The sequence below is a fragment of the Camelus dromedarius genome, chromosome 3 (assembly GCF_036321535.1).
Source record: "Camelus dromedarius isolate mCamDro1 chromosome 3, mCamDro1.pat, whole genome shotgun sequence".
NCBI lineage: Eukaryota > Metazoa > Chordata > Mammalia > Artiodactyla > Camelidae > Camelus > Camelus dromedarius.
Genome location: NC_087438.1, coordinates 115971537 through 115993813, shown reverse-complemented (window position 1 = coordinate 115993813; position 22277 = coordinate 115971537). Strand labels below are relative to the sequence as shown.

The 22277-nt window shown below is 62.4% G+C and overlaps 1 protein-coding gene across 30 annotated transcripts in view; it reads right to left on the bottom strand.

Moving 5' to 3' along the window:
• OBSCN (obscurin, cytoskeletal calmodulin and titin-interacting RhoGEF) overlaps positions 1 to 22277 on the bottom strand; it is a 169985-nt gene that overhangs the window by 1216 nt on the left and 146492 nt on the right. For 24 of the 30 annotated variants that reach the window (XM_064484554.1, XM_064484555.1, XM_064484569.1 and 21 more), the window contains 23 exons: positions 22079 to 22187; positions 12726 to 12923; positions 11820 to 11916; positions 11374 to 11495; positions 10712 to 10824; positions 10385 to 10553; positions 10135 to 10222; positions 9485 to 9685; positions 8647 to 8707; positions 8078 to 8155; positions 7561 to 7733; positions 7419 to 7445; positions 6636 to 6788; positions 6494 to 6539; positions 6279 to 6356; positions 3895 to 5929; positions 3135 to 3215; positions 2711 to 2821; positions 2396 to 2563; positions 1338 to 1460; positions 971 to 1141; positions 630 to 714; positions 129 to 368 (listed from right to left, as the gene is read on the bottom strand). In XM_064484554.1, coding sequence (XP_064340624.1) covers positions 129 to 368; positions 630 to 714; positions 971 to 1141; positions 1338 to 1460; positions 2396 to 2563; positions 2711 to 2821; positions 3135 to 3215; positions 3895 to 5929; positions 6279 to 6356; positions 6494 to 6539; positions 6636 to 6788; positions 7419 to 7445; positions 7561 to 7733; positions 8078 to 8155; positions 8647 to 8707; positions 9485 to 9685; positions 10135 to 10222; positions 10385 to 10553; positions 10712 to 10824; positions 11374 to 11495; positions 11820 to 11916; positions 12726 to 12923; positions 22079 to 22187 — 4727 coding nt within the window. Of the gene's footprint in view, positions 1 to 128; positions 369 to 629; positions 715 to 970; positions 1142 to 1337; positions 1461 to 2395; positions 2564 to 2710; positions 2822 to 3134; positions 3216 to 3894; positions 5930 to 6278; positions 6357 to 6493; positions 6540 to 6635; positions 6789 to 7418; positions 7446 to 7560; positions 7734 to 8077; positions 8156 to 8646; positions 8708 to 9484; positions 9686 to 10134; positions 10223 to 10384; positions 10554 to 10711; positions 10825 to 11373; positions 11496 to 11819; positions 11917 to 12725; positions 12924 to 14128; positions 16006 to 18950; positions 18994 to 22078; positions 22188 to 22277 lie in introns of those variants that run through there. The other 6 variants (XM_064484556.1, XM_064484570.1, XM_064484583.1 and 3 more) reach the window with 3 other exon arrangements.

Below are 22277 nucleotides of genomic sequence, written 5' to 3'. Positions count from 1 at the left end.
AGCCACCTTGGTGGTCGGGTCAGTGAAGGCGGGGCCCACGGGGTGGGGGTGGGGGGTCGGGAGTCGGGTCACAGTGTGCCCCACTGGGCCCTGAGCCCTGGATCCGGGCCGGCCCCCACGCCCCTCACCTCTCAGCCAGGCAGGGGAGCAGCTCAGGCCCGGAGCACAGCTCCAGGATGAGGACCAGGTGCCGCGGGCTGAGGTAGGCGGCCTGCAGCTGCGCCAGGTGCGGGTGCCGCAGGCTCTTGAGGGCCTCGTACTCTCCCAGCACGGCCGTCCTGTCCTCGGGGCGGTAGGGCACGATCTTGGCAGCCAGCACGCGCCCACTGGCCTTCTCCCGCCACTGGCGCACCACGCTGAAGCGGCCCCTGGCGAGGGAGCACGGGCTGGGCTGGTGAGGAGCCCTCCTGCCTGGGGGGCCCCCGCTGGCCCCCGCTCTCTGGCTCCTTCCCAGTCTCTGAGAAGCAAGCCCAGCGGGGAGATGGAGAAGCGGGTGGCAGATGCTCTGAGGCAAGAGTGGGTGGACATGATCAGCGGGGAGGGAGGCTGGGGCTGAGCCGGGTAGTACGAAGAGCTGGTGGTGTGGGAGGCCACGACACCGCCGCCCACCATTCCCAGATGCCCCGCACCTTCGGATCTGTGTCTGGAAGGTGAAGGTCTGCGTGCTGGGGAGGGGCTGGGCTGGCCCTGAGGCACCGCTCTCCTCTTCCGAGGCTGTGGGAAGGGGAAGCTGATGACTGGGAGAAGGCACCCCTGTGGCCCCATCTCCCCCGACCTTTTCTCCCATCACTCCTTCCCAGACACCTGGACAAGGGGCCCTTCTCTGAACCCTTGAACACTCTGACCTCTCATTCCTCAGGCCCTTTGTGGGTGGGGAGCCTAGTGGGCAGAACGGACCGTCAAGAGTGAGTGTGTGTGACTCACTGAAGCTGCAGGGCACGTTCCGCAGGGGGAAGGCAGAGTGGCTCACCCAGGTGGCTGGGCCCTCCCAGGAGGACCTGCTCCGAGGGGCTGCTGTAGGGGCCCATGCCCGCCTTGCTGACACAGGCTGTCCGGAAGGTGTACGCCCCGCCCCGAGAAAGCTTGCCGGTGAGGTAGCAGCAGTCAAAGATGTCCGAGGCCAGCGTGCTCCAGCTGCCGCCTGGGACACATGGGAGCAGATGAGAGGCAGCCTGAGGCCTTCCCAGTCCACAGTCAGGGTGGAGAGTCCTTGGGTCCTTGAGAGAGGTTGCTCAGGGGCACAGAGCAGCCAGGCACTTCCTCGAGGCCACCCCACCCCACAGTGAGCTGGGCACCCCCGCCACCCCAGGAGATGAGGTTCAGGAGTGACTCCATACCTTCCAGGCTGCACTGCACGATGTAGGTCACAGGGCCACACGACTCCACAGGCTTCCAGACCAGCAGCACCCCATCGGCATAGACCTCCCCAATGTCCGGGCGCGGGGAGGAGGAGGGGCGCTCTGCGGAGCCCATGGTCAGCAGTCTGAGGCAGGCTCCCAACTCCCAAGGGCTGTCCAATGAAGCTCGGAGCCCCAGCCAGCCCTCCTCATCCTCCTGTGCCCCACCCTGCTGCCAGGCCCCTGAGCCCACCCTCACCTGGTCCAGTTCATCTGGGGGTCCTCCCAATGTCGACTAGTAGGAGGTCCCTTCCCCAGTGCCTCTCCTTCGAGGGGCCTTAAGGAGGTGTCTGCCCTGCCCAACCCCACCAGGCTCCCCTCCCACTGGTGCCCACCCAGGAACCCCAAGGAATGGCCCTTGCTCACAGCCTCCCATCCATCCCAGGCTCCAGTCAAAGTGGCCTCAGTTTTGCCGGCCTGTGGTGCAGGGCACGTGGGAGTTGGCCCCCTCTGGGGATCAGGCCAGAGGTCTGAGAGCTAGGTCTGCAGCTCCCCTAGAAACACACCCCAGCACTGTGTTTTGAGATCATGGTTTGACTGTAATAGAGATACCAAGTGGGAAGCAGCCTCCTGCATCTGTTGGAGAGACAGGGAGGGAGGTACCATGGGAAACGCAAGGAGAAGGGCCCTCAAAGGAGAGTCAGGGAGAGGGCCTGGCTCATGTGTCCCCTCTTGGGGGTCCTGGTCTGCAGAGTCAGCTCGTGTCTTCTGTGGCCCCTCCAGGCCCTGGCAGTGCCAGGATGTGGATGCCCTGGGTGATGGGCATCACATTTCCTGGTCCCTCTCAGTGGAGGGCGCTGGGATAAACCAGCTGACAAAGTGAGAGGTGGTCTCCAGGCGCCCTCGAAACCACCCGTTCAGGGCAGCCAAGTACCCCTAGCCTTCATGGCAGGTCCATGCACAGGCCCCGTTCTGGGACAGACACCTCCAGGAGGAGGCAATGGTGTGGGGTGACCCCCTCCCCATCCCTGCGGAGAGGGCCCTGCCTGGCTACTCACCTGCCTTCCGGAGGACAGCCGTGGTGGCCACCGTCCCCAGAGCATTGCGCACACTGCACGTGTACACCCCCAGGTCCTCAGCTGTCACCACTAAGATGGTCAGAAGCTGGAAGTTCTTGAGCGTGGAGGATATGAGGAGGCGGCTGCTGCTCTCGAGAGGAGCCCCGTCTGCAGCAGGACGGAGTGGGCCCTGCCTCGTGGCTGCACCTGGGGCTCACACCCTCTCTGGCCCCTAGTTTTCCTCCGTACAGTGAGAGCGATGCCCTCGCGGAGCACCCCCTGCTCCCTGACCCCAGCCTCGGGACAGCTTTTTACCTTTACTCCACGTGGCCTGTGCAGTGGGCTGGGCTGACACTTGGCAGGCCAGAGTCACAGACTGGCCCAGGACCACCACCTCGTCCGACAGCTCCCTCAGGAATGATGGCGCTAGGGAAGCGAGGTGAGGCGAGCCTTCAGAGGTGACCCCAAGCCTGGACGTCGCCATGGGGATAGGAGAGATGTGCCCCGCTCCCCCACCCAGCTCACTTAAAACACTGGCGTCTACTCCAGAAAGGCTTCAAGGACTGCTGGGCCCGACGGCTGGGGTGCTGGAGCCCCACTCTATGTGCTCGAACACCCGTTTGTGTGCGCCTCCCCCCCAGCCCGTGCACTGGTCTTGGCACCGCGGAGGGGGCGGCCCTCCCCCCAAGTCGGGTCCCTCAGGCTGCATGGAGACCCAGCCCCTGGGCAGTGCACCCACCTCGGTCCTTGCTCTTCAGGCCTGACAGCCGGAAGGAAGCCAGGCCGGCCTTCTTCCTGGGGGGGCTCTCCTTCTCCACACCTGCAGGGAGGAAGTAGCCATGGGAGGTCACACCTGAGGGGCCTGGCTCCTCTGCAAGCGTGGGAGGAAGACTCTGGGGCCACCTGTCAGATTCCCATGTGGCAGAAAAGCCTAGATCCCAGGGAGTCATACTGGAAACGAGCTAAATCTGCTGCAGAGGGCACCCCCTCCCTGCCCCATCAGCATCGGTGCATCCTGGGCTGGGGCATCACGGGCAGATACGGCCAGCAGCTCAGGGGCCACAGGTGCCTGGGGAGGCCTGGCTGAGAGCTCTGGGGTCAGGGTGGTCCCTGGGGGTCAGGGAGGGTCTGGGTTAGTGAGGGTGTGGGGTCAGGGATCCGCGGTGGTGGGGGAGGCCCAGGGTCGGGGGTCAGGGAGGACTGGCCCAGTTCCTGTCCTGTCTGCAAGGGTATAACACAGTTACATTACACCCAAAACTGGGCCTCAGATGCACATGGGGAGGGATCGAGTCCGCAAAGCTGACCTCAAAAACAAGCCACTGCGTCACTGGAGGTGTGGGAGGCACCGTGACAGGGGAGGGGAGCATAGGATGGGGGCTTCCTGCATCACCCAGGCAAGTTCCTGAGCTGTGTTTTAGGGCATGGGAGGCAAGGAGCCCCAAGGTGCAGAGTGGGGAACATGGATGTGCTCAGTCCTGGGACAGGGCGGGGATAGTAACCTTCAGGCCTGCCCCTCAGGAGGCGGGAGATGTGGGCCACCGAGGCCCTCACCCTCCGGCGTAGCCCCAGCTCTGCTGGCTCCTCTAGCAGCGAGTGCCTCCCCGGGAAGTGGAAGAAGCTTCTGGAGGGGGGTGACCACTTCCGCTTCCGGCCACCGGCAGCCTCCCCAAGCAGGGCCCCCACGTCCTCTGGCTCCTCTGTGATCTCCAGGCTGGTGGGCGGGCCCAGCGTGCCTGACCAGGGCCACGCGGCCTCCGGGAGCTCAGCCAGTTCCTCTTCAGCCTCAGACTCAGGGGAGGACTGCAGCTCTGGCTTCATAGGCTTGGGGACCTTCCTGAAGATCATGAACTCAAACGGGAGGTATTTGATGTCGTACAAGTCAGACAGGTTGAGGTAGGCAGGATCCACCTCTGAGATGTCCAGTGACACAGTGTCAGCCGCCTCTGGGTCCCTGGACAGGTCCCGGATCTGTACAAGTGACACCTGGGAACCCTCACTTAAGTCTTCCCATAAGCCCAACTCCTGGGAGGCTCTCTGGGGGGCCTTGTCACCCTCAGGGAGTGGCACTGTGCTCGCCTGAGGGGATGGGCTCTGGGCCCCTGCCTCGTCCTGCTCCTCTGAGGACTGAGAGGCAGCCCAGGCCATCTTGGCCCACATGGGGCCCTGCCCCAGCATGCCATCAGCATCCCCACCAAAGGCAAAGGTGCCGTAGCCCGCCACCCCCGCATAGCCCCCACGGCCTCCCAGGGAGAACTTCCGTGTGGTCGCCTGCTCCTGAGGCCGCTGTGGGCCGGGCGAAGACTGGGACAGGTCCTCCGTCTCCTGAGCCAGGCCTTCAGCGTCCAGGGAGGGGCTGGGCTCCGTGCCCTTTGGGGAAGCTGACCCTGGGGAGCTGGGGGTACCAGGCCTCCTGGGAAGAGGGCTGTCCTTCAGCCCCGTCTTAGAGTCTGCCTGGGAGCTTGCTGGGGCTGGGGAGGAGGAAGCCTTCGGCTCTCCTGAGATGAAAAGGCTCAGGGGTGTCACGAGGGCCTCTGTGTCGTGTCCTGGAGGGAAGGAGCCAGGAGGTCGCGGTACAACAGCAGCAGGGGGGCCACAGCCCTCCTGGGGGGCAGGACTCCACTGGGGTTGAAAGGAAGAGGTGGCCTGCCCTCCAGAGCTGTCCTGGAACGGCCCCCCTTGCTGAGTGGAGCACCCATCACCACTGGTGGATGGAAACAGTCTCAGTCCCTGCAGGGACGCCTCGGGTCGCTCCATCCTCCTGGCACACGCGTTGCCTCCAGGCATGCTCTCTCCTCGGGCCCCGTGCAGGCTGGAGGAGGCCGGAGCTGGACACTGCCCCTTGCTGCAGGTCTTGGTGGAGGGGCTGGCAGTGTTTGGCTGGTCGAGGTCCAGGGAGCGGCTGCGGCTGGAGGCCTCGTGGGTGCCTGCAGCAGGCATCTGCTGGGTGGTCTCAAAGGAGAGTGTTCCGGCCATCAGGGCAGCCTGCTCCTCCCTGGCGGCCTCCTCCTCCAGCGCGCGGTGTTCCAGCAGTGGCTCTCGAAGGCCGGGCAGGGCTCCGGAGAAGTAGCCGCCCTTGAGCAGGTGCCGCCGCCGGGCCGGGTGCCGCCTGCTGCCCGCAGCTGGGCCCCCGAGCTCCGGGCCCTCGCCCACCTGCTGGTAGAACAGGCTGCGGATGATGCTCTGCCGGGGCACACAGCCCAGCGCAGCCGGTGGCTCTGCGCCCTGGGGTGATGCGGGCACAGGAGCAGCTGCGGCTGGTAGGCAGGCCTCGGCCTCCTCAGGCAGGCTGGCCGAGGGCCGCAGGAAGCCCCGGGGGTGCAGCAGCGGGGAGTGGGTCACCGGGGAGGGCGGCAGTGACTTGGCCCGGGCAAACGGCGCCAGCTCGTTGTCGGAGGAGGAGGAGCTGCTGGAGGAGGCGCTGGCGTGGCCGTGCAGGTGCCGGGCCACCCCGAGAGACGGGCTGTCAGGAGGGCCCTGGAGCAGCTCTGGGATGGAGCGCATCACCAAAATGGACTTGTAGCTCATCAGGGAGCGCTGGGGGTGTGGAGGACAGGGCATCGTCAGCCAGGTGCCCTCTGCCTTCCCGGCACTCAGTGGGCCCAGAGGGGTACTCAGGATATGGGGAACATGGAAAGAGCTGGACTCCAGTTCCAGGCTCTGTCATTTTGCCCCTGCTCGGCAGGGACGTTGCACGTGCTCCTCCCCATCCCGGTGGCTCAGAGAGCCACGTCCCCAAATGAAAGATGCCCTGCCCCATTTCCCTGCTCCCCCAAACCCAGAAGGGGCAAGAAGAAGGCAAGCCCTCCGGGCCTCCTTTCCCTCTCTGGCCATCTACCCTCTCTCCCTCATTCTCTCACTCCCTCCTCAAGGCAGTACAGCTCACCTGCCAGCGGCTGCGGGCCAGAAGGAACTTCAGCTGCTTCGTGTTGATGAAGTGGGCCTCCTCCGCGGGCACAGACTTCTGTGGGGAGCCCAGGTGAGAGAGACACATTGTGGAGAGACCCTGGTGCACCCTGTGGCCCAGACAGGCCCCCCACTTCTCTTGGCCTCAGTTTCCCCTCATTGTGAGCCAGGCCAGCCCAGGTTCAACCTACTTACCAGGAACCAGGGGTGGGCAAGGCACTTGGCAGCGCTGGGCCGAGCCCTGGGGGAGAGGAAGGACAGGGTCAGGCCAGGTGCTCAGCTGGTCCCTGGGGCAAGTATGAGGAACCCGGGCAGGGGGAAGGGCATGCACACTCACTCTGCGGCCCTCTGCAGGGCAGCCTTGATGAAGTCTTGGGCATCCTCACTCAGGTGGGCAGCCATGGGGCTGCTCCAGGACACCCGCCCCTCCAGAACATTCAGGAGTGTTGCTCGGTCACTCTCGCCAGCAAACGGGGACGAGCAGGTCAGGCTGAAAGCAGAGACATGACTAGCTTTCAGTTGTGACCCGAATTTCGGGGTCCATGGGAAGCAGGTTGCCAGGACAGGGAGTGCTGGGTCTCATGGGGATGGTGGGGCCTGGAGGGCCCGCAGCCCTGACTGGAGATGCCTCTTGGAACCACTCTCATCCAGCCCTGAGAATTCCAGCATGGCTCAGATTTGCCCAGAGATCCAGGCTCAGCTTGGAGCAAGGATCAAGGATCAGTCTCAAGAGGGCACCTGGCCTTAGACTGAGGTGGGGATCAGGGCTCCACCTGCAGAGGAGATCCAGGCTCAGGCTACACCGCCAGCATCCTCAGGGCAGCAGTAACTCTTACAAGGGGCCTCTGGACAAATAACCCAGACCCTTTAGAGAAACAGCTCAGTGCTCTGCCCCGTGACCCAGCAGAGATCCTCTGTGACAGGGTGTGTGTGAAAAGCACTTGGCAGAAACCCCTTATCAGAGTTGGCTGACTGCATGTTCCCAAGATAGTTGCCCCCTGGGCCTCAGGTCTCTGATCTGAGGAGCAGTCAGCAGTTCAACAGCTTCCTGGAGGCCTGCTGAGGAGGGGTCTGGGTTGGCACTGGAGGAGCCGGCTGACAGGAGCAGGGGTCTGCTCACCTGAGGTAGGAGATGACCCCCATGGCCCTGTGGGAACAAAACCACAGCCGTGAGTCACCCAGGCCTGGCTTGAGGGGGAGGAGGAGGAAGAGAGTGGGCGGGGGTGGGGGCGGGGGTGGGGGCGTGGGTGGGCCCCACTCACCAGATGTCAGAGGCCTCGCTCACAGGGGTCTGCTCTATGATCTCAGGAGCCACAAACTCAGGGGAGCCGTACTTGCTGTACTGTGGCTCTGTCGGGGTGATTTTTTGGGCAAAGCCAAAATCACAGATTTTAATGTCTTCCCGAGCGGGATGCACCATCAGGATGTTGGGGGGCTGTTGGGCAGAGTCGGGAGTGCGTGAGTCCGTGCCCTAAGGAAGTGACTCCCAGGGCTGCTGGGCTTGGAGAGGACACCTGGGGGTCTTTGAGGGTGAGACCAGCATGGGGCAGTGGGCAGCCCCACGGGCAGGTTTCTGCGCCATTTGGGGTTGGCTTCTGTTCCATCAAAGCCACACCCCACCTGAAGGGGCTGCCGTAAGGTAGTGAGCTCCCTGTCCCCAGAGGTAAGGAAGTCCTAACAGGGAAGCTGGAAGTGTTGGGTCTGCAGTCTCTCAGCCTACAGGGCCCAGGCTCCCACCTGCCCCTCACTGGGCCCTGGGGGCACCAGGACGCCACATACCTTTATGTCCAGGTGGAGGATGCCATGGCTGTGCAGATAGTGCAGCCCCTCCACCAGCTGCTGGATGTAGACCTTGACCTGCAGCAAAGGCTGGTGCTTAGGTGAGAGAGCCAGCCTCAACCTCCCCCTCCACTTACTTCCCTGCTCTGCTCCCACCTACAGTGCCTCCACTTCCCTCCATATGTGAGCCTGGGATGGTGGTCCAGCAGGGGAGGTGACATGCAAAGCCTCATAGACCCCTGTAGCTGGGGCATCCGAGGCGGGGCAGGTTTAGGTGTGTGGAGCAGCCTGAGCAAAGCAGGAGGGGCCTGGGGGAGCAGGCGAGGACTGGCCAGCTGGCCCAGCGCTGTATGGGATAGGGAAGCAGTGAGCCCAGGACACGGGGGGGCGGGGGGGACTCTGAGAGCCTGACTAAGGAGATGCAACACCCCATGAGGCCCTGGGGTATCCTAGAAGGTCTCTAAGTGGAGAAGCGCTGCGTCGGGGAGCTAGTTTGAGGGAGAGGTGGTCTGGGCAGAGGGACCAGGGAGCCTGGTGGGGCATGCACGCAGCCCAGGTGGCACGGTCACCTCAGCCTCTGTCACCACGCTCTTCTTGAACAGGCGGTCTAGCAGCTCCTCCGACGAGCATCTGGGACTCCGTTAAGGAAAGCTGTAGGGTCTGAAACACTCTCGGCCTCACACCACCTGGTGTGAGGTGGGGGGCCACGCTGGGGAGGCTACTGCTTGCAATTGAGGACGATGGGAGGGACAAGAGACCCCAAGGAGAGGGGCTGAGGCCAGTGGGCAGCAGCACAGGGGGAGTGGAGGCAGCCTCTCTTCTCATCAAAGACCGCACGCCCCGCTCCCCACTCCGGGGACACTAACTGAGGAGCTGCGGATGAGGCGAGAACACGTGACATTCAGAGCCCTTCAGCGGGAAAGCCAGTAGTGCTGTGAGACCCAGAGGGGTCGGGTAGCGTGCATCCCCCTCCCTGGAGCCTGGCAGGCGTCCTAAGGAGCCTCAGAAACTACATAAGACGGCCAGCCTCCTTGCTGGAGAGGCCCCGTGGAGAGCGGGAGAGCGGGAGGAGACCGTGGAGGCACGTCTTGGACCTTCTGGACACAGCCCTGCCCAAATTCCTGGCCCACGGGACTGGGACCTATAAGGACTGTGCTGTGTGTGTGTGTGTGTGTGTGTGGTGTGTAAGGCTGCGGCGCGGGGTGGGGTGGGCAGCGTTACTCACGAAGCATCAACACGGGAGCACGGAAGCCAAGCTGGCTGCGCCCACAAGGCGGTCGGGCCTGGGATCACCAGAACCACAAGCCCCACGCAGCCCTCCGGAGCCCTGACCGCCCAGGGCGTGCGCCCCGCCCCGGCCACGCCCCCGGCCACGCCCCCCCGCACCCTCAGGGTGTGGCGGGATACAGCTCCAGAATGAGGATCAGGGTCTTGCGGGTCTCAAACTGGTCCAGCAGCGCAGTGACCAGCGGGTGACTCAGCCCTACGAGGATGTCCCGCTCCCGATAGGCCTGGGCACGCGTCCTGCTCCGCAGGGGAATGAACTTGGCGGCGCAGGACATCTGGTTGCCCTTGTGCTGCACCCTCTTCACGAAGCCGAACACGCCCCTGGGAGGAGGGGAGCCCACACTGGGCACGAGCGTCGGGGCTCCGGGGAGGGGGAGAGGGCTGGGGTCCTCGGGCCGGGCTCCTGGGGGACACGGTTCCCTTGGGGCGGGGTTCCTGAGAGGGAAGGCTCTGGAAGAGCCAGAGCTGGGAGTGGGGGAGGCGGGGTCCTGGTGGGGCTGAAGTTCCCGAAAGGCAGTGGATACTCTGGGGGAAGGGACTCCTGAGAGGTGGAGTTTCGCAGGAGGCAAGGGCTCCAGACGGTGAGGGCTAGGGGAGGCAAGTACTCCTTGGGGAGGGGGGCGAGTGCTGAAGTCAGGCACTCCAGGGTGGGGAGATTGTAGGGTGCAGGGGGTTGGGGGGGTCTGTGGACTCTGGGAGCTTGGTGGGCCTCAGGGGGCGGCGCTCCAGGAGGGTCGGGGCTCCTGGGCCTGGAATAGGGGGAGCAATACCTTCCAATTTCCTCCTTGACCTCGTAGAAGGAGTGCAGTTTCCTCCGATAGCTTTGCTCACTGTCCCCTGTAGCCAGGGAGGAGGTAGCTGTAGGTGTGAGCAAAGATGACTGCCCTGTCACCCTGTCTGACAACTTTATAGTGTCTGTTGGGGCAACTCCCTGTGCAAGCTCATGGAACACCTATACCCATGGCCCTACAGGCCTGCGTGAAGCCGAGACAGGTCCCAGAAGGGGGGTCCCCCACTCACCCCCATGGACCAGCAGCTCTGCCTTGCACAGGACCTGGCCACCAGCGTTGCGGGCCAGGCATGTGTAGACACCAGCGTCATGCTGGGCCACGTCCCTTAGCACCAGAGAGTATGTGGTCCCTTCCTGTTGCTGGCTGAGTCGGGGATTATCCACCAGCTGGACGCTGTCCTGGAGACATAGGAGGGCAGGGAGGCTGTCAGCCCACCGTGGGGGACCCCAGAACGACGGCCCAGCCTGACCTTCAGTGGGCGCTGTGCCCAGTGCAGTGGGAGTTTCACATGCTCCCCACCCCCTCAGGCAGGCCCCCACCCCAGGCCTGTCCCTACCTTGTACCAGGTCACCGTGGGCTGCGGGCTGCCCTCAATGACGGCCTGGAACTGCGCCGTGCCGCCCCTCTGGGCCTGCACATCCTCGATGGTCACTTGCATGGATGGGGGCCCTGGGGGTGGGAGAGGGAGCCCATGGGAAGAGGCCAGGCAGTGCCCCACCACAGCCTGTCCCGTGTTGAAGTCTTCCATCCCTGGCCTGCAGTCACAGAGACCCAGCCCCGGGTGGGCTGGCAGCACCCCAGCTGTGTCCTGGTGCCCTAGGTGGGCAGGGAGCCCGTGAGATACGCCCCAGGGTGAAAGAGCTCACCTGCCTCCCAAGGGAAGGCAACCCCCTCCTGACTCCCCCCAGGCCCCTGACGGCTAGGAAGTGCTTCCTTCAGTCTAACCTCTGTCTCTCCTGCTTCAGCCTTGGCTCTCTGATGGCAGGCTACACAGAACATGCAACCATGAGTGGGGAAAAGGGATCCGGCATCAAGGTCGGCCTCTCCCCTATCAGTGATGCCCTCTGAGGGGACAGGGGACACAGTGCGAGCAGCAGCAGGGGCCCTGGCCACAGCGAGGCTGGGACATGCCAGGTGGCTTTGCAGGCCCCTGCATGCAAATATCCCCCTAGCCCAGGACAGAGCAGACACACTCTAACCTGCTGTGCCCCCACCTACTTGCGGCACCCGAATCGCTGGCCTGGTACACAAAAGTCCTGTGCGTGGTCTCTGTGAACACGTGGCTGTGGATGTCCCAGAGCTCTGTTGCACCTGCCGGGGGCCAGGCAGCGCCCTCCATCCTGGGACCATGGAGCGGAATTAGCCGTCTACCCCTACCTTCCACTTTTGGGGCGAGGGTGGCAGAGCTTCATGATAAGATAGGGGTCTTGCCCTGCCCCCACCCAGGGGACTGCACCAGACTCTTTCGGAGGGGATGTACAGACAGGGGCCCCCAGTGCTGGGTGAAGAGGGAGCTCCCCCAATTCCCTTGCCCCAAGGGTGGCCTCTCCTCCTTGCCCTGCCCTTGGGCTGGCAAGGAGAGTGCAGGCGTGCTGTGACCCCCACCCCTTACTCTCCTGTCCCCCAGGATGTCCCCTCATCCCCCAGCGAGCTGGGGAAGTTACCGGATGGGCACAATGCGTTCCTGGGCCTCAGTGTGGGCCTGCGAGTCCTGCTCCAGGCCCTTACTGGGGAGAGCTTGTGGCACCGCCTGGGGCTCGTCTAGGGGGAGGCAACGGGCCCAGTGAGATGGAGCCTGGGGACTGTCCCTCAAGATATGTCTCTGCATCGACCTTCAGGGCTCAGAGAGTGGGACCATGTAGAACCAGGGCCCCAGGTGCACAGGGTCTGCGTCATGCACGTGCACCTCGGCCCCCTGGGCCTAGGAGGAGCGGCTCACAGCAGCACCCCCAGGGTCCTGGTCTGCCTGGGGCACTGGCAGCTCCCTGCTGCTCCTTCCTACCTGCCTCCTCCTTCTCCTATTCCGCATCTTTTTTCTCCTCCTCCCCCCCACCTATTTCTGCCTTCTCTTTCCCTTTCCCTTCTCCCCATCTTTCCCTTCTCTCTCCCCTCCTCCGCCTCTTCTTCCTCCCCACTCTCCTTCCTCCCACTTCTTCTCCCCAACCTCACAACCCTCCTCTCCCACTCCATCTGTCCCCTCTCCTCCTCCCCCTCCCCATCGCCTTCCCAGGAACATAGGGTACCCAAGCTGTCTGCTGAGGGCCGACCACAGTAGGCCTCTGGCTCTGGGGACAGATGTGCTCAGGGTGGGAAGGACCCTCCATCCCCCCCAGAACCCATACTCTTGCCTGGCTTCACAGGCTGTGTGAGGGGTGGGCCTTGTCCAGCCCCTGCCTCCCAGTGTGTGGAGCCATCAGAATGTTGGGGGTCCCCAGGGCTCTGCCAGTTCACCCAAAATGGGCACCCACAGTGACCAAGGTTGGTGTCAGAACAGAGGGGAGGTTAGGGGTGGGGGGGGTGGTCCTGGAAGCAGGTAGTGCTTTGCCTTCAACCTGCTGCCACTGCCTCACCAGGTGCTTCTGCAGCCTCTGTGCCTGGGGGCTTCGGGCCGGCCTCCTGGACTTCAGGTGGGTCTCCGGGTCTGGGGCCAGGGCTGATCTGGTCCCCTGCGGAGGGTCCTGGAGACTCCGGGCACACCAGCGTCCTCTGGATGGATGTGATCTCCTGGTCTGCTTGCTCCAGAGCAGCTGGGGGTGGGACAGTAGTATCTGTGGGGGAGGCAGGTCAACATGTAAGAGTGAGAGCTGGCCTGGTCCCAGGGAGTGGGAGACTGCCCATATGCGCCAACCCCGGGCCACCCTTCCCACTTTCCTCCCCGCAGCCCCCCGCTGGGTTCAGGAGGTGCTGGAGGTGGAGACCCCTGGGAGAAAAAAGGGTCCAGAGACTGAGCCAGGAGACGTGGCACTCTAAGCAGGAAGCCCAGGACTGTTCCACTCCCAGGGTGGCACCCAGACGCCCTCGTGAGAATGTCGATTCCTCTAGGGGCAGCTGGGGCTGGACACCCACTCTCCACTCTGGTCTGGCCCTCAGTCTCAGCTAGTCCCATCCCTTTATTCTGGGGCTGGCCTTCCCCTGCAGCCTGCTCTGGAGCTCAGTGTGCTGGGCCGCCCAGGCCCAGGTGAACCAGTCCCACGGTCTAGGGAAGCTAGAGACACTCCGATGCCAAATCAGGGGCCAATAGATGGTCAGAAGTTGGGTTTTTTTCCCTGGTCCCCCAGGGCAACCCTTGTCGCCCCTCCCAGCAGCCTTTTCCCCTCCATGAGCCGCTTGGTCTGACCCAGACCACTGCACCCTCACCTGGCGCTTGCCCTCAGTCCCTAATGCAGCCCCCTTCTCCACCTGGCTGCCAGCTCCTGTGTGGCCAAGCAGGGATGCCCCCAATACCATTTCTCAGGTCCCTCTTTCTGGAGCCCTCCCCTGCTCCAGACCCTCTTGTTGATCTTCTGTATCCTTGGGTCCTCCAGGCTGCAGAGGCAACTGGGTAGGCTGCTGTCTGTTTGCCTTCTATGGCGCTGGGGCAACCATCCTGTCCTTACCCTCTCCAAGCAGGTCATCAGGACCCCTGACATGTCACCCCTCCACACCTGTCCTGACAAAGGACCTGGCGGCACAAGAGGCAGGAAGGCCTGCTCGGTCCCAGGCAGACAGGGACCAGTCACTGTGGGCAGTCCTGACCACACCGTGTGCACCTGCGACCAGCCCCTCAGCCCACGTGGGAGCAAGCTGGACAGGCGAACTGTCACGCCTCCACCCAGGATCCCCAGGACTGGCCAGGCCCCACAAGGTCAATGCTGGGTTGCCAGTGGAGGGGGCCTGGGCTGCCCACTCAGTCTTAAGGGCCAGGCCTGGAGGGGCCCCTGTCTCCCAAGTCGCCAGGGCCACCAGGCAGAGAAGCAAAAAAGAGCAAAGCGAAGGCAGTGCAAAGAACCGCTTTATTATTATCATCAGGGTCGACTGATGGGGGATGTTCCCACACAGAGACCCTGGTCCACCCTGTAGAGAAGGCCCAGGAGGGTCTGCAGAGCTAAGCCCCACACGGGCCTCCTGGAGGCCAAGAAAAATGTTCATGGGTAAGATGTGGCTTGGGGGAAGCCCCCCACCGAGAGGGAGCCGGGGACCCCCAGCCTGGGTGAGAGGCAGGGCTGTGCTGGCCCTGACCGCTGGGACGGGGGCCTGAGCTGGGGCAGACAGGGCCCACATGGCATCCACCACCTCACAAATGGTGCAGGACAGCTGCCCAAGTGCCTTCCTTGTGTCTGGAACCCCAAACCCAAGCTGTGGTCTGCGAGTCTCTCCAGCCTGTGCTCCCGGAGCAGCCTCAATACACTCCGAGATCACAGACGTGTGTGTAATGTCCTCAGCGGAAGATCAAGTCCTGTGAGGTAGGAAGCGCCCAGCGTGGGCTCAAGCCCTGAGTTGTTGGAGAGCTGGGGGAGGGTCAGAGCACACGTGTCCGAGGGGTGCGGGCTTTGGGACTTTCCTGAGCTGAAAACCCAGGGCAGCTGCAAGGCAAGTTGGTGCTGGTGCCAGGCAGGGTCCTAGACCCAAAGCCACTTCCTTCTTTCTGCTGCCCCCGTGCAACCATGACAGCCGAGTCAGGGGTGTCCCAGCCCCAAGAGTCTCTCATCTCAGCCTCGGCCACCCAGCTCCTGAGGGTCTCCGCCTCAGCCCTGGGAGGGGCCGGAGGCCTCGTCCCCATCTGGGCAAATGTGCAAGGTGACAGTCTCCCCTACCGTCCCAAAGCTGACAGTCTGGGTGGAAACCTCTGTTTTGAAGCTGCTCTGGCCACTGTCCACAGAGCGCTGGACGTGAGTGCAGAAGGACGGCTTCCGGGATGTGGCATCTCCAGCCCGGGTTTCCCGCAAGCAGAAGGAGATGCCCGCAGGGCCAAGGACCTGCGGCCCCGATGGAGACGCCTCCGGGGGCCTGGGCATGCGGCTGAAGAAGCCAGGCGAGCCTTGGGAGCCTGGAGGGCGCCCCACATTGAGCAGGATGGGCTGCCCCACAGTGGGCTCGCTGATCTCTCTCTGAAGCACTGAGATCTCACAGGGTGGGTCATCAGGAGCACTGGACACGGGGCCGCTGCAGCCAAAGGTCTCCCCTTCCCGCGGCACGTAATCCTCCAGGTCAGCCAATGTGAGCACACGGCCGTGGTGTGTGAGGATCTTGGGGTCACGGCCCTGAAGGCCATCGGCACCCAGGGGCTCCTCCATTTGGTAGGTACTCCTTCCCTCCTTCTCCTCCAGGGGGTCCTCCTCCTCAGTGGCCCAGGGAGGGGACAGCCCAGGGGTCTCTGGCCCTGTTTCCACGTGGAAGACTAGGGGCTCGCCAACATCGACCGTGGCCGGGGTCTCCTGCACCACCAGCTTGTTGTTGGAGTTGTTTGTGTTGGGGTCTTCTCCAGGCATCCTGCCTGGCAGTGTGAAATGAAGCCCCTCCGAGCTTCCAGGTGTCTCTCTGGCCAGAGATGCACCCCTTGGGCCTGTCTTCTTCACCCGGACTTCAATCGTCTCTTCGACCTCCACCCACTTGGGCTGGGGCCCGGCGCTCCCGCGCAGGGCCGGCGCCTGGGCCTCGGGCTCCGTCACATACAGCGCGGGCACGGTGGGCCTCCAGCCTGCCTCTGCCTCGGGCCGGCAGGGTTGGCTGGCGGCCGGCGACTGCAGCAGCTCAGGGGCCAGGAGGCCCGGCCTGGGCAGGCTGGCAGGGTGACAGGGGCGGGAGGGAGACTTGCTGGGGGACTGGCGTCGGCCACGGGGGCTCTTCACCACAGTGGTAATGGTCTCCTCTCTGTGGGGAGAGGGCCGAGAGGAGATGGGCACAGAGCCCCTTGCCATCAGCACGTGCCGGGGGCCAGCGCGAGAGATCGGGGTTAGTGTACCAGCAAGCGCGTGGTGACATTGCATAAACAAACGCCTACGTGTGCTCGAGCCTGATCCCCAGCATCGCCAGCCAGAGAAACAAAGCACAAAGTCTCATCTGGCCAACATCGGGCTCTGGGTGCACAGATCTCAATACGAGAGTCCTGGCGGTGGAGAGGCCCTTGCTGCATCACACAGGTGCCTCCAAATCCCAGACTGGGCCAGTCTCCCCGCCCTGTCCGCGGCTGTCTCATTTTGAAGGCGCTAGCCCTCATTACAGAGCTAATGGACAGGGGTGCAGGGACACGGCCCTCCTGGTTGATCCCACTAGGGTTTTGTGCTTTGTATCATGGCGGGAGGATGGTGGGGCAGTGATTAGCACTGGGAGCGCTCAGAGGGCAGGCACCTCAGTGATCCTTGGTTAGGGGTAGGCTGGGCAGCCGATGCCGCTGCTGCAGGTGCAGGAGGATGGCTGGGATCTTGACCTGTGGTCTGTGCTCCTGGCCTCTCGGTCTGGGGATGTGAGGCCCTCCAAGGACACCTGGCTCTGGGCATGGCTCAGCCATCATGGGCTGTGTGACCTCAGACAAGCCCTTCTCTTCCTTGGGCTCCATTTCCCCAAACGAGAGGGGAATGGAAGGGGAAGAGGAGACAGAACTCAAGGCCATTTGCACGTGAGCATGCATGGGGTGCTGGCCAGGGACCTTGCAGCAATCCAGGTATGGACAACAAGGCTGAAAAGGACTTGAAACTTGCCCAGAGCCAAGAGTCAGAAGCCTGCCACTCTGCCAACCAGAGACCCTAACCTTGCCAGGTATTGAGGGTGAAATGAGTAATAGGCAGGGAGCAGGAATGCACTGAGTAACAAACAGCCCCTGAGTAACACACAGCTTTCCTGGGCCCCAGGACCTATATTTCCTCTTGGGCTCAGGCCGAGAGACCTGGCATGCAACTCAGTGCTGTCACCAGCTGCCTGAAATGACTTGGACTTTGTCTCTCTCCTGTTCAGCTTTGCTTTTGTCTGACTCATGGCTCCACTGGGGAGTAGTTAATCTCAGGCACGGGCCCAGAGATGTGTGGCCACACCTCAGGGTACACAGCAGTTACAGACCTTGCCTCCTCTGGCCCTCACCTGGTAAAGGGGAAATGCTGTGCCCACTTAACTGACGGGGAAGCTGAGGCTTGGAGACGTAGCCTACTCAGGGCTGCGGGCCTGCCTTCCTGCTTCACACAAGGCTCAGTGGCATTAGGCTTGTCCCTGGCTCAGAGACTGCACGAACATCAGGGGAACCTGGGCATGGCCCCATCTGCTGGCCCCATGAGGCCTAATTTGCTGAGGCAGGACAGTGAGTCCAGTGCAAATGGGCAGCTGCATCGCACCTCCTAAATGCACCCTGATGCTGGGCTCTGCTGGCCTCATGAGGGCGCGTAGACATCGTGCCCTGAGACAACGGGCAGGGGTCTCTCTCCAAGTCCTGTTTCCTTCTGGTACCTCTTGGCTCCCCAGAGCCCCTCATTGTGTGGTGTGCCCTTGGCGGGGATGCTGGGCCAGGCAGTTGCCTCTCTCCGTTCCTCAAGGGGAGGGAGTACACTCTTCCTGGCTACCTCTCTAAGCCTGGCGTAGACGGCATTTCAGGAAGCCCCATGAGGGACCTGGTCCAGCTGCCCACAAGCATGATGCTCTCTAATGCCTCCACAGTGTGGCTGCCTGGCCCCACCTCTGCTCCTCCATTCTCCTCCATAAAATGTAGATAATGACAATGCTCCCTTCATGGCTGAAATGTGGAGCTGATTTGTGTAAAGGCTCTGGCATGGTGGCATACCTCCAGTGCTGGCACGCACTTCTGTCCCAGGCGGCCCCATGTATGGTGGGGTAGCGGTCTGCTCTGGGTGGGAGAATGGAGAAAGCCACAGGAGGGCGAACTCAGGATCTCATTGACTCGTCTGAAGATAGGATTCTCCACCCACCCACCTGCACACATCGCCTATGGGAAAGCCTTCCAGATGACCCAGGTCAAAACCAATCCTGTCTCCTCCTCTGGGTTCACCTAGCTCTCCGGACCTCTTGCATTTAATTATCAACAACCTGTGTGGCTTTTCCTCAGACTTGAGGGTACTGATGGATGAAGAATGGGACAGGGAATATGGCACCGGGAAAAGGAGTTCTCGGCTGGCTTCAGCTGTGAGCCACCCTGAGCCAGCCTCGTCTCTTCTCGGAATCTCAGTTTTCCCATCTTCCTAACGTGACGGCTGGGCCTGGGGACATCCTACGGTCCTAGGGCTGTGCTGTTCATTATGGTACACTATTTTAATTAAATTCGAATGAACAAAAATTAAATAAATTGACAAATTTAGTTCTTGGGTCACACTGGACCCCTCTAAATGCAGCTAGCGGCTGCTGTAGTAAGCAGTGTGAATGTAGATTATTTCCATCAGCACAGAAAGTTCTCTGGGACAGTGCCCTGGATCCTAGAGTGCTGAAGGACCGCGTGCTGCCTCTAGCATGCTGCAGAAAGCAGCTTTTAACCCCAGCTCCCCCTAACTGGTACGACCCTGGGTCCGAGCCCAGAGGGAGCCACTGTGAGGCGCACAGAGTAGGTCTATGCTGCTGGGGCAGCGGGGCCATGGAGAAGGTACCTAGACTCTGGAAGAGACAGCTTTGAAGTGTGAAGGGAGCCAAGGTCCCGGAGGGAGGTGGATTCCCTGGGCGTGTCTGCAAGGTGCTGGCAGTCTGCGTAGTGAGCAAAGGTCATGTGGGCAAGCAGTCAGACCAGCCAAGTGGCCAGGCTACACAGGCAAGGTGCAGGCAGGTTAGTGGGGCATGCAGGGGGGCACTGCAGTCAGAAGGGAAGTTAGGAACACGCCTGCACTTACATGATGACGGTTTTCTTGGGGACTTTAGTCTCCTGCTCAGTGACTACAAAGAAAACAGTTGGAACAGCGAGGGTTACAGACCGGCCAGTGCTCAGGGGCTGAGCACTCTGAGTGGCACGGCAGTGTAGGAGCCTGCTCAGTGTAGGGCGCTGGATCAAGCCGTGCCTGACTGCGTGCCCCTGGGAGGAATGTCTCAGCTTAGAGTCCCAGGTCCCTCCTCTTCGAAATGGAAGTGACAACACTGAATGACTTGGGGGATAAGGGATGGTGACAACGATGCGTCCCATGGGAGGGTAGAACCGCTGTCCCTCTTGAGGGTCCTGCAGGAGCTTTGGGGAGAATAAGGGCCCTGTCTAAGCTGCCCACAGAGAAATCCCAGCCTTTCCATCAGCCCGTGTGCCCAGGGGGCCCTGTGAATTTGTCAGGCCTGAAGTTCCCCTTGTCACAGGAACACGGCCTAGAGAAGGGAAAGGAATGGCCTGTGGCTGCATGGTAAGCTGGCTGCCAAACTGGGACCAGGATGGCTAATGTCTGTTTCACAAAACAATTCTAAAGACCAAAGGGCATCTCTCCAGAGGAGAATGACCCTGGAGTCCTGTGGGCAGCGCATCTGAGTTCTGTGGCATGAGGACACGGAAGTCCCTCTGGGAGCAATCGGAGGATGCCGGAGCAGGGTCCTGAGCTCTGAGGGAGCCGGGAAACCTAGGTCTGTTAGGAGCACCCTGGAGCCAGCAGGATAGGTCTTGCGGCTCCCATTTACTGATAGGGGACCCACATCCCAGAGACAGGATGGGACTCATCCCAGACCTGGGAGGACCTACTCCCACCGTCTCGAGGCCTCTTCCTCTGCAGCTTCTGGACAGGGTCGGGCTGGGCACAGAGATGTCCCTCTCAGCCTGCCCAGCTGGACAGCAGGCAGCCCACCAGCTGCCAGCACACAGACATCTCAACAACCCCTCTCACCATCCTGTAGGGAAAACCGGGAAGGAGGAGGTGCGGTGCGAAGCTCAGAAAAGTCAAGTGGCATGGCCTGGGGCACACAGCCTCCTAGCTCCTGGTCTGTGGGATTTTTCTGCTTTGTGGCAGTGCCACATAAAGGATTTCCCTAAAGGATCATGAGTCTTTTAACCTTGTCTCCGATGAGGTGCACATAAATGAAATGTACCAAACGTGTCTGTATGGCACCTGGGAGCCACATTTACTGAGCATGTGTGTGCATGGATATGTGCACCCATGGGTCTGTATGTGTGCGTGCACACGTGTGAGTGTGCTTGCGCAAGCTGCCTCCTGGAGAGAGGGGAGCCCACTGGGAGAGAGAACGGGCTCCAGCCTAAATGCCTTGTGTGTTGGCTAACTTGGGTCCAGAGGCCGAGTTTCCTGTATCCTTTCCTGTATCTTCCCTGATGGGGGCCTCATTCTGTTGCTTCTGAGGGTGGTGGCCAGGGCACCTGTGGGGCTGCTACACCCCTGGCACCTTTGCTCCTGACCTCATCTGCCCCCTGATGGGCTCTGGGCCCTGCTGAGTACTGGCAATCATGGAAGGGGTGCAGTCGTGCAAAGCGGGGCGCCTGGCCCTGCGCAGTCTCACAAGCAAGGGGGCAGCGCCCCGTCCCACAGGGCCAGCCAGGGCCCATTCCGGCTGTAGAGCCACGGGGTTAAAGAGGAAGCGGCAGGGTAGGGTTAGGAAGCAGGAGGCGGCAGGCTCCAAATTTCAGCGTCTGTGAGGACTGGCCTTCTGGCCTCGCGGGGCACAGACGCCACTTCGGGCACGGGTGGGCCGCCCCTCCTCCAGATCCTACAGCCACAGGACGTTGACAGAGACCCATCATGACAATGAATTGAATGGCTCTGTAGGGTGTGTTTTGTCACCAGCCGGGAGGGAGTGCCGAGGTGCTGGCGGGGCCCTGCTGTGCCCGACGTAAGATGCCACGTGGCAGGAAGCAGACAGTTTTGGCAGATGTCATGGGAGCCTCTGGTGGGAACCAGCCCGACCTGCGCCCTCTGGGGGGGTGAGGAACAAGACCCGTGCCCTAGAAGGCATCAAAGGCCCTGAGGCCAAGCTCCTGGCGCCAGATAGCCAGCTCTGGGAGGGTCTAGACGGACAACAGCTCCTGGACGTTGGACCCTGGGAGGGACTGGATCCGGTGGCTCACGGCATCATGGAAGCCAACTTTCAGGACTCGGGAGGACGCACATCCCAACCCATCCTACTGTAAGAGGTGCAGCTCCACCAGGCGTTGGCGCAGCTTCTGCTTGCATGCTCCCAAGGATGGGAGGCTCACTATTTGTCTCGCAGCCCTTTTCTGGGTGAGGCAGTTCAGACTGGGAGAAACTCTCCCTGGGGCTGCAGCCTGCCCTGCAAGGCCTGTAAGGCTGCTCTCAGGACTGAGTAGTACCAGGATGGGCACCAGGTGCCCTCCTCTCCATCCTGGCCATCCTTGGCTGGGCCCAGCTGGGACTCCGGACCCAAGTGTAAGTGGAGGCATCACACGTCTTACCACCCTTCACCTCCTGCCCAGGAGCACGCTGCTCCCTAATGAGGCCATTTCTGTAGCCCAGACCCCTCCCAGCCTGGCTCAGGCCAGGCCAGGCCAGGCCAGAGAGGCCAAGCCACAGTATTCTGTCCTTTCTACAGCCAGCCCTGCCTGGTGTGGAGGGGTCAGGCCCCTGACACCTGCTCCTTCTCCCAGGGGTCAAGCTGGGACCCAGCAGGCTGCTTCTGTGGAACCACCCCTCCGACAGTCCCTGTCACCCTCCCATGAGACCTCTCTGACCACTGCCTGGCGGGCTGCTCCGGGCCCATGTCTGGCCTTTATATGCACTCAATACTGCCCCTAGGGATGGTAAGCAGGGCTTGGAGGCCCTCCACTCCCCAGGACTGCCCCTCCAGCCTTTCCCAGGCTCTGGGTTCACAGCCCCCCCTCCCCCTGCCCCCCCAGCCCCGCTCCAGTCAGGGACTGGGAACCAGTGCTTGCCCCTAGACCTCTGAAGCCCCTCCTCAGTCCTTGCTTTCCCCCCTCCAGGAAGTGTGCTCTGATTGGAAGGGCCGATGGGTTTCACCCTACCTGGCCCTGCCCAGACACGTAGAGAGTCCAGCCCAGGCCGAGGCTGGCCGCACAGTCACTTACCTTCCACGGCAGCAAGCTGCTCCCTGCGGTGCTGATCTCGGGCCTGCAGCGCCGGGCTCTGCATGAACAGCTCTGCACCACCCCGCTTGGAGCCCAGCCGGTTCACCAACTGGGGGACAGATGGCAGAGGCTCATTTAGAGCCCGTGGCTCCCCAGGGGGCCCGGGCCGTCTCTTTGAGGCTGTTCAGGCCAGCTATAG